General features: G+C 40.9%; 1 protein-coding gene across 1 annotated transcript; it reads right to left on the bottom strand.

The window, feature by feature from the left end:
* Positions 1 to 1,038: 1,038 nt before the first annotated feature.
* On the bottom strand, positions 1,039 to 15,181 carry LOC118339115 (kalirin-like). Its single transcript, XM_035676649.1, has 12 exons — positions 14,255 to 15,181; positions 11,824 to 11,886; positions 11,563 to 11,590; positions 10,078 to 10,240; positions 9,800 to 9,921; positions 9,470 to 9,601; positions 9,189 to 9,350; positions 8,146 to 8,224; positions 7,988 to 8,039; positions 7,362 to 7,510; positions 6,834 to 6,972; positions 1,039 to 6,676 (listed from the first exon to the last, which is right to left on the bottom strand). Exons 1-12 carry the CDS (start codon positions 14,441 to 14,443, stop codon positions 6,119 to 6,121), a joined length of 1,836 nt encoding a protein of 611 aa, XP_035532542.1. The 5' UTR covers positions 14,444 to 15,181; the 3' UTR covers positions 1,039 to 6,118.

The following is a 15,181-nucleotide window of genomic DNA, read 5'->3' as shown; positions in this document are numbered from 1 at the left end:
GAAACTACAGTGGCTGCAAAATGCCCCCAAAACAGAAACGCCTCTGTCTAGAGCCTGTGTTTGGTTTGTCCCTTCTGGGCTACCGTAGCGACACGGTGGACTACTGGGAAGGCAACCCTTACGTCTGTAGATGTAAACAGCTTATAACAAAAAAACAAACGATTCCTACATTCAGGTGATTATGCCATAATGAAAACATACACTGCAATGCAATAAGTTATAACAAAAAAAAATGTTGAAACTGATTACATTGAAAGTGTAGAGTAAAACAAACAAAATTTTTAAGTTCAAAAAGATTCTTGATTAAGTAGCTTTACTAGTACCTTTAAGTGACACTAACTTAGTTTTGTAAGTTACAGAAACATTGCTGATTAAGTACTTTTGACTAGGTATTGCAAATAAAAATGATAAAATTAAGTCAGTGTTACTTAAAATTACTTAAGCTACTTGATCAAGAATGTTTTTTTAACTTAGAAACTGTATAGTTTTACTTAAAATGTTTTATGTAATTAGTTTCAACAGTTTTTTTTAAATTTGAATTAACTTATCTGGTTTTACTGTGTACATATTTAGTCTCCTAAATGTTACACACTGGACATTTAAGGCTTTTAAACATATCTGTCAGCACCGCCATTATAGCTTTAACCAGTGGAGAACCTGAAAGAATGCACACTCACCTTTTTACTTTCTTTTTTTTGACTCAAGCCTCTTAAAACAACTTTAAACTAGAGGCTTAGTCCCAGCTCAAAAATGTTCAGGACATGTGAATGTATTTAGCTTTTCTATAATCTGACTGAACTCAGTAAATTGGCAAAAAGTTACATACAGGTTAACCCGAGAATCTTTCTGTGGTATAATTCATAAGGTTGATTATGAATGAATAAATAAATCAGCAAAAGATGATGATACAGGTACAGGTAGTACATCCAGTGTTATCATTGTCGAATCTTCTGACGTTTAGTCTAAAATGTTTGAAACCCTTTCTGAAATAGAGAGAATGAGACAGAGAGAGGAGAAAATACAAACAAGCAGGTTGTTTATTAGTAAAGAGTAACAAACCAGCAGGTTGTATGGAGTAAGAAGAGGCAGCCTATACAGACGTGTGCTGCTTCACACAGCAACATGAAGCCATCAGCATAATGTTTGGACAAAGCTCAGCATGGACACTACCAGGACACAGCACAGACTAGCATTCAACAGGGTGGAGCCACCACGGTGCTACGTGGCTCACCAAGCCATGACAGATGCATTGTGGGATTGGGACTGAATGGACACTGGGACAGGCGGCCTAGAGTTGAACCCTTTAGAGGAGAAGATCTGAGGTTGTGTCTACGACAGAGGACGGCAGGGACACCTGACCGCAGCAGTGATCATGTTGTACTGTGACTTGAAGAGATGTACGCATTTACCAGTGGTGGAAAGTAACTAAGTACCTTTACTCAAGAAGGTACAGTTTTGAGGTACTAAATACACTTCTAGTGCACAACAATTCAGACAGAAATATTGTACTTTTTACTCTACTACATTTATTTTATTCAATAATGGTTAAATTACCAATTACTTTTTAGATTCACATTAATACAAAATATAATCAATATTATACGTTCTTTTTTGTTATAGGTCTGATAGGATAAGACCTATCAATCCCAGGGGGGATTCAGAGGATACCCAGCAGTATATAAAGTATTTCAAATTAGCTCCACTTTACCAGCTGCAACATTCTGATACATTCTGCAAGTTTCCAACCAAATGTCAATTGGCAAAATAAAATGCGAATGAATGCTTGTTTCCATCAACTACTGTGCGATTATTAGGAGCTGGAGTTGTTCCATGTATCAGTGTGATGCTTTTACTTGCTGAGAACTTCTTCCACCACTGGCATTATACTGAAGACTATACCGGTTTTAAACATCTCAGCCAAAATGCTAAACTGGTTGTAGTGATCAGTTTTTGAAGCATACATCCATATGTAATTCTTTCTGTCCATATGTTTTTCTCAGAGTCAGGAGCCAAGCCCAAAGGTAAGCATATAGCTTGCAGTTGTACACCTTGGATAAGACAGAGGAAGCATGTGAATACCGGAGGGCCAAAGGTTAAAGAGTGATGCCTCAAACTTTCTAGGGCCAGCAGAAGCACAGGTTGCTTGGATTGGACAATGGCATTACTGGTGTTTTGATTCAGTAGCAGATTCCCTCGTTATATCATGTGGTTTAGACAACCAACAGATCAGCTCTTCAGAGCGTTAAAACCAAGCCTCTGCTGCTGTGCAGGTCAGACCGGGGTTAAGAGAATGACTGAAGCAATCAGAGGGCGAAGCTGTTCTGGTTTTAGACAGAAATACATGCTGTACATACTGAACACTACTACTGCGTCATCATATTTTAGTATTTTCATTGTCATTTTAAATCCTGATAGGCAGACTGGGAAACATTTATTTCAATCATGAAATAGCAGGAAAACAGTATTTAAAAAGATCTTACTCCAGAGGTTGCAGATGAATTGTTGTCTTTACAGGAAACTATTAACAATTTTAACAAGACAGAAATACAGACCTCAGTACAGCTTAAATATTTGGGTGAATTGCTGTAATATGCATTTTGAAGGCTGGGTTATAGTCTATGGCTCATGGAGACCCTGAGTGCTAGGCTAAAATAAAATGCAGAGCACAGATTTGACTTTCTCAGGTGAAATTTAAACAAAGGGAAAAGTACTCGTGCCCTGTAGGGACAAAGCTGTAGAGTTTCCATGTGATCCACTGCTCAAACTGACCTGTAACCTGTTAGGGACCGCAGACTGCAACTGAGCTTTATGTTTAGCCCTAAATATCTTTCACCTTCAGAATTATTTATTTTCTTTTTAAGCAACATACATTTGCTTACTTCAGGCATTCGGGATTACCTTCAATTGACCCTTCCTAAGTCCCGCCCCTTTTTGCTCTGTGCTCCAGTAACAATCCTAAATTACATATTTAATTACATGTTTATTAATGTGATTATTTGTTTACTAATAACTATAACAAATACACATTTTCAACAGTGATTACGCTATCGATGTATGAATGGATTGATTGTTTTAGCACTGATGTTGTCAGAACTATTCAGTTGAGTTAGCAGTTAACTGTACGCACTTTTCATATTTATTTTTAACCATTTAACACAACGCTGTTCTGTGCATTAGGAGGTGATTAAAACATGTTACAAGTAATGCTGTGTAATGATTACAGAGTGTGCTGCGATGCTGATGAGATAACTGTATCTCAGACCCCTCAGGATATAGAAATTGTGTGTTTCCTGCCTAGAACTGCATCCTGGGGGGTCGGTCTGTTGCATTTTCCTTTTAGGAAAGCTGAAATTTCCAACGTTACTGATCCAAAGTCCCTGCTGAGAAGATGAAACTGAGGTGAAACAGCAGACTGCTGTTCCTCTGGTACCTGAATAGATTTTATTACAGCTGCACTGATAAACACAAACTAATACACTTGCACATTTGCATGGATGTTGTTATACTAGACCACAAAGGGGAAAGTTGCTTCTACAGAACGGCGGGTTGCATATATTTGCACCTTTCTGCATCCCTGGCTGCATGAAAATAAATGCTTACTATTGTAGAATGCTAAATGCTTGCAAAACGGTCAGAGGGGAGTGGTGTGAAAGCGAAAGCATTTGGTGAAAGCAGTACTTGCACAGCACTTGTGATGGCAGAACACATTCTACGAGAAATTACATTCATCAGTACAAACAGGACCCTAAATGGACTCTTCTGTCTAAATCCAAGACCGATTCAGCAGCCACACAAACTATTTTACAAGCCAAATGAATGGGACCCAAACACTATAGTTGGTTACTTGCCACAGTGGCTGGTGGACAAATGTACAAGGGTGGAATTCATGACCCACCTTAACACCAAAGGTCACAGGTTTTTGCTCTAGAAACACAGATTTCTAAACCGTCCCTGGTGAATTTACATGCAGGTTTTCCCTGATTATTCTACATTTTTGTAAACTACCTAAGCATTTTTCTGGACAAAGTATTTGTAAACAGTGATACGAAGAAATTATAGTTGTCCTAAACAGAAAGGATTTCAGTCTCAATGGTGCCTTTTCTGTCTTTTCGAATCCTGTGTAAGGTCCAGTAGTCCTCTGTTTGCTCCAAGAGGTCATTCATTCCCCTGGCTAAAACAGCCCATTTTAACCCAGTCCACTGAAGTTCATCTCAGTCCAGCACAGTTCAGTACAGATCTGTCAGTGATTTCAAGGAATCTCCAGCAGCTCACTACAACACTGTTTATCCAGGACTGTGCTGCTAAGTTCAGCTCAGTTTTATTCAGTTATCTTATGTCAGCTCCAGGTGCAGGTCACAATTAAAAGCATGATTTTACTCAAAGCCTCAGTTCTGAAATAAATAAACATTCAATAAATTAAAGGTATATCACAGCAAACCTCAGTCCTGTTGCATCCCATCCAAAAGACTTTCCATGTTGGTGGTTTAAATCACAGCTATCATTGTTGAACTGTTGGATCCAATGATCCAGAAATCCTCTGTGGTGACATGAGCGGTCCAGTCCAGGTTACTTGCTTGCTGCCGTTTAGGAGACACTTTTTTGAACTGACCATTTCCTGTGTGCAGACAATCCAACTGACGGCAGAAAGTTTGAACGAGCGAGATGAATTTATGGCGTTTTCAGTTAGTGGTGATGCTTCAGCCCACAAATATCCGTGCTATTGAGTGACAGGTGGACCCTGTAACACCTCGCATTTCATTCATAAGGTCTTCCTACAACATTCTTGATCACTCAGGTCCTCGTCCTAATTATCAGTCTTCTTTCCCACTGAAGCTACTGTGTGTGCGACAGGCTTCAGGTATGCTGTCAGTGTTCTTGGGCATTGACCCTGGCTTTTTGGGAGCCGACTCCGTTCGGATTCAGGGACCTAGTTTTGAACATTTACACCAAAAATTATTTGGATCAGAACCCCAAAAAGTTGGTTCCCAGCTGGAACCAAAATATTAGCAGGTTTTTCTTTGGAACCAAAGTAGGCGTGTCATATTCTACAGGTGGTTGAGGGTTGTGCAGCGCCTTCTGTTGATTACAATGGTTTCTGCTCAAAACTGGTGCAAACTTAGGCTGGTTCACTTGAGAGCACCAAGGTTCCAAGAATCTTGAACAGAACCGGTTCAAGAACTGGAGCTAATGGATGGAAAAACACTAGAAGAGCCTGGGGATAATAACGGCAACTAAACCAGCATTAAAAAGCTGCACATTTCTAACTCCTCTAGCACATCTATCAGCTGTGATCAGTCAAATTCCCTCTGAAACTGTTTAGACTCTTTAATCCTTCATGAGAGTCAGACTAGATGACTACAAATACATCGGAAACATTACCATTTTTGCTGCTGACCAACGGGATGATTTCAGGCAGAATATCACTGTGGGGCTAAACCTGCCCTCTAGTGGTCAACAACTCTTAAGACCTTCTATTATGTTCAGTTAGCTGAAGCTTGTTAGCTGAGCATGGCTGGTAAAATGCTTCTCAGTGAGTGTGATTCTGCTGGACGGTCAGCTAGCGAGGCCGATCGCTGCAGGACTCCGTGCTGCCCCCCAGTGTTCCTCTGCAGAGCCAAGTAAATAAGACATGAGTAGCTCAACATAACGGCGCTTGCCTCCAATATATCATCTGTCCCTGGAAAAATAAACAGTACAAATATAAACCAATATCTCGCCATCATGCCTGCTCACAGTGAGTTTTCTGAACGCTCATTCTTCTCAACTTTGAGCTCATTTCTTTGGGTTCTTCACGGGGTGTCTGGGTAGTTTATAGGATCCACTTTGTATTGATACCAGGTTAATGAAGATCGGATGAAGTGTTAGTCAGCAATTAAATATTGTACAGCTGTAAATTTCACAGATTTTTCTGCTTATCAGTTTGCTCCAGAGGGCCCTACTGTAGTGGTCCTAGCAAAAAGATCACCACACCACAAGAAGGATCCAGGCACAGAGTTCCTCTCCCACTCACACATTAATAAATACTAAAGATAATTAAATGCTTCAGATATACTGTAGAGTTCTTGTGGGTTCCCTGGTGGTCACAGATGGGTTGTTATTGAGTGAGAGCTCCTCTCGTTCACAGTGTGTTGCCCATGCTGCTGCTCACCAGCCCTTTGATATTAGTGATGGGCCGGACGTCATGTAGCTGTCTTCTGCGGTCTATGAATGTGGCCAACCGGGTCGTGTCCAGAGGCGTCTTGGAGTGTTCCCCACCATGGGCACCCCCACGACCCACCCAGGGGTGCTGCAGACAGGAAGTAGCGCTTGGCCTCTTCCTGGGATCCTGCTGTAGCACCGAGGACACGAAATCCCTCGCTGCCTGGCTCACGTCGCGGAAGTATTCGTCCGGGAAGCAGAAGTCCAGGCGGCAGATGTTGACGCAGGTTTCCTCTGGCGATTCATCCAGAAACGGGGAAACGCCACTGAGCATCACGTAGGCCAGCACGCCCACGCTCCACACATCCGTCGCGACAGAGACTGGCGTACCACGGATGAGCTCGGGCGCAGCAAACTCGGGGTTTCCAAGCAAGAGGTGGACATAGCGGCGGTGAGCGGACAGCTGAACGGCATCGCCGAGGTCGATGAGCTTAATGCACGGGGTAGCAGAGCGGAGGTCGACCATGATGTTCTCCGGCTGAGGGGAGAGAAACAGAATTCAGTAACAGATGGGAGCCAGTGGTTTTATCTTGTCATAAAGAGCATTCTGTACATATGTATAAATGAATTCATTTCCGAGGCACAAATGCACAAAGTCAGTCTATTTTTATGTAGCACACACATCTGGTTCTCACCTTCAGATCCAGGTGTGCCACCCTGCAGGTGTGAAGGTGCTGCAGGGCCTCTAGTGTTTCTCTGATGAAGAACGCCACCTTCTCCTCCATCAGCTCATCGTGGGCGACGAGGTAATCGAGCAAACGACCATCCTCCAGCCTGACACACACATTAAATAACACTTAGATACAGTTTACAAAGTCATGTTTTTGTTTTTTGTTTCCAAGAGAATTTTTGCTCTTTTGATATTTTTTCTTAAAGCCCCTACAAGGAACATTTTGTGTTGATTCTGGTGGCCCCTGTGGACAAAAACTAATGTTTCTACTGCCTCGTTTCATTGATTTCAAGGGACTTCCATCTAACCGAATCTGACCCGGTCGTGGACATGAACGAGTTAAAAACTACTTAAAAATAACCTAAAATTCGTATACTTCAAAATATATAATGCCTAATAGCTAACAGTTGAACCTTGACAAGTGTGTTCTTGAGCAGAGACTTGGGCTACAAGACAGTAACTTTGTTTCAGTGACAGCAGGAGTCAGACTCACAGCTCCAGGATCAGCATCAGAGAGGTGGGAGACTCATATGTGTCCACCAGCGCCACCAGCTGGTGATTCTGTACATGTAGGAGGACGTCAGCCTCGTGAGCCACCTGCTCCTTCTTCTGCATCTTCTTGCTCACAAACTTAACTGCAACCTGCACAGAAAAAAATAAAGTGCACGCTGAGAGACAGTAACATTCATTGTAAACTGACACATGCAAAACTAACTTCAAGGTGGAAAATACAGATATGTATTTGGAAGAAATAAATCTATCACTTCAACCTGAAACACACCTCAAATGGACAATATATAGAGAAAAGGTAACTTAAATAATGTCAAAATACACTGAAAATAAACATTTATACTTAATAAATAAGCCTCAGTGAAATTTCGAATAAAAGTACATCTGAAAACACAAAACATGTCAAACCGCAGGCTAAATTTCAACAAAAAATGTGATTAGAACCTAAAATATGTAGAAATTAAATAAATAAACTTTTTCATTGCAATCTTGAATATGAACATCACTGCAAAGAAGAAGACAGCAATAGACTGAACAGTGAAATGCAAAACACACTTTACAACAGCATCAGCTCAGTCTATACAGGGCAGACTGTCAGGGATGGCCTACCTCTTTCTTTGTTGATTTGTTGAGACATTTTCTCACCACTGAAAATCGCCCCCTGGTGGAGAGAGGGAGCAACAAAGACAAGAGAGGCCAGATTAAAAGACCAAACTATCAACATCTGGAGCTGAATATCAAAGTTTGGGTTATGAAAGACAGTTTACCTTCCAATCTCACAGATCTCTGAGAAGGTGGATTCAAAGTTTTCTTTCCACTGGATCCCTGTCCCATCATACCCAGAGTCTGCACAGAACATAAGGAAGTAGGATTGGTACATTTACATTTTGAGAATTTCTCTTTTGCCACCCTGTCCTCTATCCTTTGTGTGTCAGTTGTTCTGTCCCAGAGCACGTTTACATTCATCTACCTAAGGACAAGGCTTTACTGTATGCTGTTTTGATGCATATATCATTCCTAAACTCATGGCTGTGTCCTATCCTATCTCAGACCTCGTACCTTAACGTAAGAAATCCAGACTGGAACTATAAAATTAATTCTGCAATCAGCATGTGACTGCCTGTTTCACTTCTCTTGTTACTGGCCAGCTACAGTTAGCTAAAATGGACTAGAAAAGACAGCCAGTCCATTATAGCTCAAATTTTAGAGATTTGTTGGAGGAATTCATTGTGTTGTGGAGGAGGGGAACCCACACTTTTTTGGGAAGTTTTCTTCCCAGTTATTTTCCCAGGATAAAGATGTTAGAGGATGTAGCACGTCGATCAAATTCAAAATGCATTGGCAGTTGATATATAGCTAAATACATGCTCTGGGAAATTTAAAGTGCCATCATACGGTTTGAGTAGCCCCATCTTCATTGTCATTGTCATTGTAACTAACAACAGTGGTACAACCCTTTTGGTTATTTTAAATTTACTTAATTTAGGATTTCTAAGTTTCTGTAATAAGGTCCCAGGGGTCAGGATGCAATTAGCTTAGCTTAGCCTAAAAACTAAAAAACTGTGAGAAACAGCTAGCCTGGCTCTGTTAAACTGTTTAACTCTCTCTAATATCAAAACTTTTTATTTTTACATTTCTGTTCACGTTTGGGTCACGTCCTTAACGCACAGAGAGATTCATTTCAATCTTCTGATCTCCCTCTCACAAAGAAAGCAAAAAACTACTCATTTGAAGCTGTTTCCTGTGGAAAAGATGTTTTTGTGCCCACATTATAAAACTGTGTGTGTGTGTGTGTATGTGTGTGACTTACTGCTGCTGGGTAGTGTGACCATGTTTGAGGGCTCGGATGGCGGGCCGACCCCCCAGCGGTTGGAGGCTCGCACTCTGAACTGATAGTGACCTCCGGGGATCAGAGTGTCGATCTGAACACACTCCTCTCTGCTGCTCGCCACCTGCTGCCATAGCAACGAGTCTGGGGGGGAGATGTGAGGGTGAGGGAGTTAGTCTCTTTGCATGTTCCATTGCTCGTTAAAAAAAAAAAAAAACAACCTGTCCACACACACAGACACACACACACACACACACACCTACCTTCCTGTCTGTACTCCACAGTGTAGCTGCTGACTGCACAGTGAGCGGATGAAGCCGGAGGTGGCCAGTGGACCATCACCGACGTGCTACTGGCCTCCTGGGCCACAGGTCTCCCAGGGGCTGCTGGGATGCCTACAGGAGACAGAAAAACGCACAGTCAGCAAACCACTGCAGCTGCTGTTTAGACTGTTGTTGAACAGCTAAAGGTTACACAAGGTTGCAAATCAAAGAAAATCTCGCTGTAACATTACAGCTTCTCAACCATCTAACTGCTGACCAGGGCTGCTGCTTTATAATGGTGAAAGGCTCTTTTTAATCGAGGCGTGTTACCTTGCACTTTGATGGAGGCGGAGGAGGAGGCAGAGCCGTGGTCGTTAACAGCAACGCAGGTGTAGATCCCAGTATCCTGCGGCATCAGATTACAGATCTTCAACAAGATGTCCCCTGTGTCCCTGGAGAGGAGGAGGAGGAGGAGAAAGGTAGGACAGAGGAATAGAATTAGGGATGAAGGAAGGAAAGAGAGATAATGACTAAACTGAACCCAGTGTAATTAGAGCGTTTACAGTCAAGACAAAGGAAACTACACACACGCATGCACCTGGTGTTACCTGATGTCTATGGTGAAGCGGCTGTTGCTGGTCACTGGGTTCTGGTCGGGGCCCTTCAGGGTAACGGAAGGTTTAGGTCGCCCACACACTTTACAGCAGAGGACCACAGTCTCCCCGAACGCACACACCACGTCTGACAGAGGGACGAGGAACTCTGGAGCCACTGCACAGGGGAAACACATCACTGAATACTGGCTCTTCAGCTCTTACTGCAATGTCGAGTTAAAATGTAATCTATGTACCTTAATGCACTGAATACCCTGTATATATTAAGCACTTTAAATGTGGAAAATCTGTACTTAAGACAGAATCAAGTGCTCTTCATTGAGCCATGTGACTATGGAGGGGGTTGGTAAACACAGTGGTAAACTCTGGTCTGTGAATTCCCATTATTCCCATTATATCACACCAGCAGACATCTGTTTTAATTTGTCCACAATATTTTCCTATGACCTTATATTTGTAGAGATATTTAGGCATAACACATCCAGTTAAGTCAGGCCTCATTCTGGCACAGTGTCGGCACAGTCGGCTGTGTTCTGGCACTAGATGGATCAGATGCCATCCTGCTTCGCTTTATATGACTGCCAGACTTGCTTATTCATTGAGGATGTGGACTTGGGCCCAGTTAGCAGCTCAGCTATGGGACCAGTGTAATGCGTAATGGTTCATCAGCAGTCTGGCATAATTAATCAAGCAGGGATGCTGCCAACCAAATGTAACCCACTAGTGTCCACAGTGGGATTTTATCATTTAAAAGTGTTTTCTTAAGGGACCCCTTTTCTATCATTTAGTAAGATGATGACCCCTGACTAAACAACAGAACAGTGAACACAATAACTGAGTAAAATTATAATTTAGCTGAATTTTTAAGCAGATTATATCAGAGCTTAGTTTTTTTGTTATTTTTAGGAACTTTTTATACAGTTGTGTTTGTATGATGTGTTTTCTTTATTTTTAAATAATCCTACAGACTTAATAGGCTTCTTTTTTGACAGATTCAGTGTTTTCTTCTCATTGATCTATTAGCTCTTTGTTTATCAGAGACTCTGTGAATACAGCTTGTGTTCAGGTCTTTCAGATAATAGTACATGAGACAGATAAAGCACTACCACAACATTAGCACTAGAAAGAGCCAGAGGAACCTGACAGATTGTGTCATGTACTACTGTCAGGATATTGTTAAAATTTTAGCAAATATGACAAAAAGTCTTTTTTATAAAAGTTACCTGCTGCACCTTCAAAGCATCCTACTGCCAATTGTGGCATGCTGTAGCTACCAAAAATGTCTACTATAGGAATAGGAAGTTAAACAACATTATGGTCTGCAGGAGCCTCTGTGTTTAGCTTTTTGAGGATGCTTTAAACTTGTACACCTCCTGGTCATGTATATGTATATTCAACACCAAGAAACTGCATTAGGCTGAAGCTAAAATTAATGCACTGGGTGATAAACTGACTCGGATTACTTCATGTGTCTCTTACCTTCCTGGATGAAGTTTGGGTTGAGAAGCTGCAAAACAGACGAGGTCAGAGTGAAAGTTTTGGTGAGGTTTAGTTTTCAGCATGTATTACGCTTTTAAAAAACTACACCTTAAACTGCCTGTCCACACGCACATTCTAAATTTCTCTCTGCCATTTCCCAGTTATTTTTAAGACAAAAGAATCTGCTTTTGTAATGCTGATACATGAACTCCATGCAACATGTTTCCAAAATCTAGTCCTAGTCATAGTGTGTGCGCGTACCTCCATGCCTGTCTTTGGGTCAAGGTCATCATCACAGTCTGACTCATCTGAAGTGTGAACCTCCTGGTGGAGAATGAAGGAGGGAGACAACAGAAAAGCACAAGAATGGGGGGAAAGAGAGTGAGGTGTGGAGTTTAAAGGACGGTAGGAGAGGAGCAAAAGGAAGGAAAGAAGACAGTGGAAATTGGGAACAATGAAAGAGAAGAGCAAGAGAATAACGGGAGAGAAAAAATGGATGAAATGGTTAGAGGCCAAATGGAGAGAGGCAGACAAGGAGAATAGAGCAGAGAGCAAACAAGAGGACAGGAATGGGAGGGAGAAAAGAAAAAAAGAATAATCATGTCAAAGATGGAGGAAAATTTTAGAGAAAGAGTAAATAAGAGAAGTGGAAAAAGGAAGTAAGGGGGGTGAAGAGAATATTAGGAGTATGTGCGTTTATTTCTCTGTGGGGAAAGAGGGGAAAACAGGAAAAACACAAATCTTGTCCACTGTGGAGCGTTTCTGACCTAGAAGTTTATTCCAGGAACTGAAGTTTGGCTGATACTCACCTGAGAGCCGTTCCTTATCCTCTCTATTTTCCTTTCCTTCGTAGGAAGAATGGCCTACCCCACAATGAACCACTGCTAACTGCTGAAGTTCTTTAAACGATAATTGCCCTAATGGCCACTAAATGCTGGCTCCAACAAATTCCCAAATTCATATCTAGAAAAACAAAGTCACTGAATAATGTCCAGAGTAGTTTGGACCTTAAAAGACTATTTTAAGTTAAGAAAGTGAACAGGATTTTCTTTGGATGACAAAATATGGAAGCCCCTAGAGGCAAGTAAGAAAGAAAGTCTGAATTCAATACTTTAGATGGCCCTTCATGTTTTTGTTTTTTATTTATGGGAAAATAAAGAGTTTTGCCAGGTAAAGTTTTCAAAATTAAAATTTTTTAGAACAAAGTTTTGGCAGGTCAATGTTTTTTCTCTCCATGCAATCTAAACTATTATGTAACATTTATGTCATGTTGTTTTATGCTAAGAGACAATAAATCTCACCTAGAAGAAAACATGAATGCTTTTTGTTCCTATGTAGCACATGGGGTAGTGGCGTACTTTCGCCCTTTGTGGCTGAAATGTGTCAATGTTAACTTAGAAAAAAATATATTTTTTGTCCCCAGACCAAAAGAAACAACAAAAAAATGTAAGGAAGTTAAAAGATGATCCATTTTCAACCGTTTTCAAGTCACAACCACAGGAGAGAAAACTATCAGACTTTAGGTCAGACAGAAAATGTATTACTTTTTCTCACTTGCCTTTCCGGGCTTCCGTATATTGAGCCTGTCCCTGTGTTTGACATTCGTAGCTCAGCATGCCTTACTAAAAAATATTCACTGCTATACATGTAGAAACCCTTTCAGGTTGAAAAGTTGCTAAGCAGAAGTAATTCATGTTTTTAACACATTCATAAGAGGAGGAGGTAAAAAGGAATCGGTCAAAGGTGCATTTAGATTCATGAAGCTTTCATTCATAGTGGGAACTTAAAAAGTGGAAAATTGTTTTTTCTTCACATGGTGCAGATGAAAAACAAAGTTAGATCTACTGTGTTTTAATTTTGAAACTATCATACAATCACATCAAACTATCATATGTTATATACACAAGACTGTTTTGGTGAGTTCCATTGTGTTAGACCACTATAGAAAACACTGGTTAACACAGCAGAGGAGAAACAAATCCAAAATTGAAATTAATAAGTCACTGAATTCTACCTCTAGCCATGCAGAAGGAGGGAGAAATAAATCACAACGCAAAAACACAAAAAGAAATCAGACTTTATTTTCCAGTCAGTGCATTTGAGGGTCTGGGGTAAAACAAAAAAAGAGTAAAATAAAACTTGCAGTGTTCTTCTTTAGTGGTTCTCAACCATCTAATATTTTTATAATTTGATCTACATTCAGTTCCATATTTCGCTTTTACCCTCGCCCGCAGCCATCTTAAACCTGTTCATACGAATCAATTTATTACAATGGCATTGTTGTGATCGTGGATTTGCTCACAGGTAAGTGAATCCACAAACAGCCTTGGTAAAGAGTTCATTTGGGAAGTTTCATTTTGAGCTGTAGACCAATTTCTACCCATCTTTTTTTTTATGGCAAAAACTTAACTTATGGTTTGGTTGGCCAATTACCTGATCCATAAATACAAAATACACTGAACTGTCAACAACTGTCAATAAAAGTGTAATTTATGTCTGATGCAGGTTGAGAACCACTGCTGGAGTCCAACAGAGACACAGCAACTACTGTGTGTGTTTGTAGGTTTGCACACACATGCGCGCGCACACACACGGGTTAAGAAGAAAAATAAAAACCAGGGAGGGCAGGTGAGGGGTTTTTGGCACACATATATGACATCACCAGCGTGCGCCGTCGGCCTGCTTTACTCACTTTGCCCTTCGCCCTGGTGGCGGGGGAGGCGAGCAGGGGAGGGGGTGTGGTTTCTTTGGGCTTACGGAGGAGGCCATTCTCCTGGCCTCTAACCCCCAACGAGGAGACATCCTTGGCTTCAGCGCGCTTCCTGGCACGCAGTGTATTCCATGACAGAGACTTCCTGTACGGTACAGGAACGAGAAACATCAACCAGCCAATCAGAGAGAAGCTCAGTGTCCAGCTCAGTCTGGCTGCAGAGGCAACATGGCTGTCAGGTCATTACTGTCTCAGAACCCTCTATAGCTATCAGAAATATGCATAAAATATTGTAGTGCAATGTCATGTTTCATGAGAAAGCCTTTTATGGATTCATTCTGTCCAACTTCTCATCTCTTCCTGTACTGCTGCATTTCCATTGTATTTATACTAATACAAGGTTTAAGCAATAATAATAATAATAATAATAATAATAATAATAATAATAATAATAATAATAGTTTAGTTCCATTTAGATGTCCCAATAAGTCATACTGGTGAGCCAGCAGGCACAATATCAAAGCACTGAAACTGGAGCAGTTCAATTAAATGCAAGAAAATGTTACTAGTTAGCCTACAGGTACAGCTACAGCTACTTTGACAAATCCAAATGTCAGTTTATAACTCTTGGATATTCTCTTCATAAAATGTTATTTTCAGCAACATTGTCAAAGCTTGCTTAGTTTTAAAATTATTAGACTATGTTTCTATTTACAAAAGTATTAGTATGCTTACATTAGCATGAAAACTGTGGAGAATGTTTAATGTGCTGAAAACAAAAACTTTAGCATGCTATACTGTTAGCTATTCAAACCTGTTAAGACAACACAATAATAAACATGCCTACAGCTCTTGCTCGCCTGTTAGCAGCTATTCTAGCCTTACAAAAATCCACTTTTGCCATGTTAA

Source organism: Morone saxatilis, unplaced genomic scaffold, assembly GCF_004916995.1.
Source record: "Morone saxatilis isolate NCDOM2014 unplaced genomic scaffold, NCSU_SB_2.0 Contig5, whole genome shotgun sequence".
Taxonomy (NCBI): Eukaryota; Metazoa; Chordata; class Actinopteri; family Moronidae; genus Morone; species Morone saxatilis.
The sequence above is the reverse complement of the archived record's forward strand: the minus strand, read 5'-3'. Positions and strand labels throughout refer to the sequence as shown.

Bases quoted from the DNA above. Each gene is read 5' to 3' on its own strand.
- LOC118339115 (XM_035676649.1), bottom strand. From the start codon at position 14,443: ATGTTTCTCGTTCCTGTACCGTACAGGAAGTCTCTGTCATGGAATACA. The intron at 11,887-14,254 runs GTGAGTAAAGCA...ATTCTCCACCAG, and splicing joins CCACCAGGGCGAAGGGCAAA to GAGGTTCACACTTCAGATGA. The intron at 6,677-6,833 runs GTGAGAACCAGA...CTCTCCCCTCAG, and splicing joins TGGCACACCTGGATCTGAAG to CCGGAGAACATCATGGTCGA.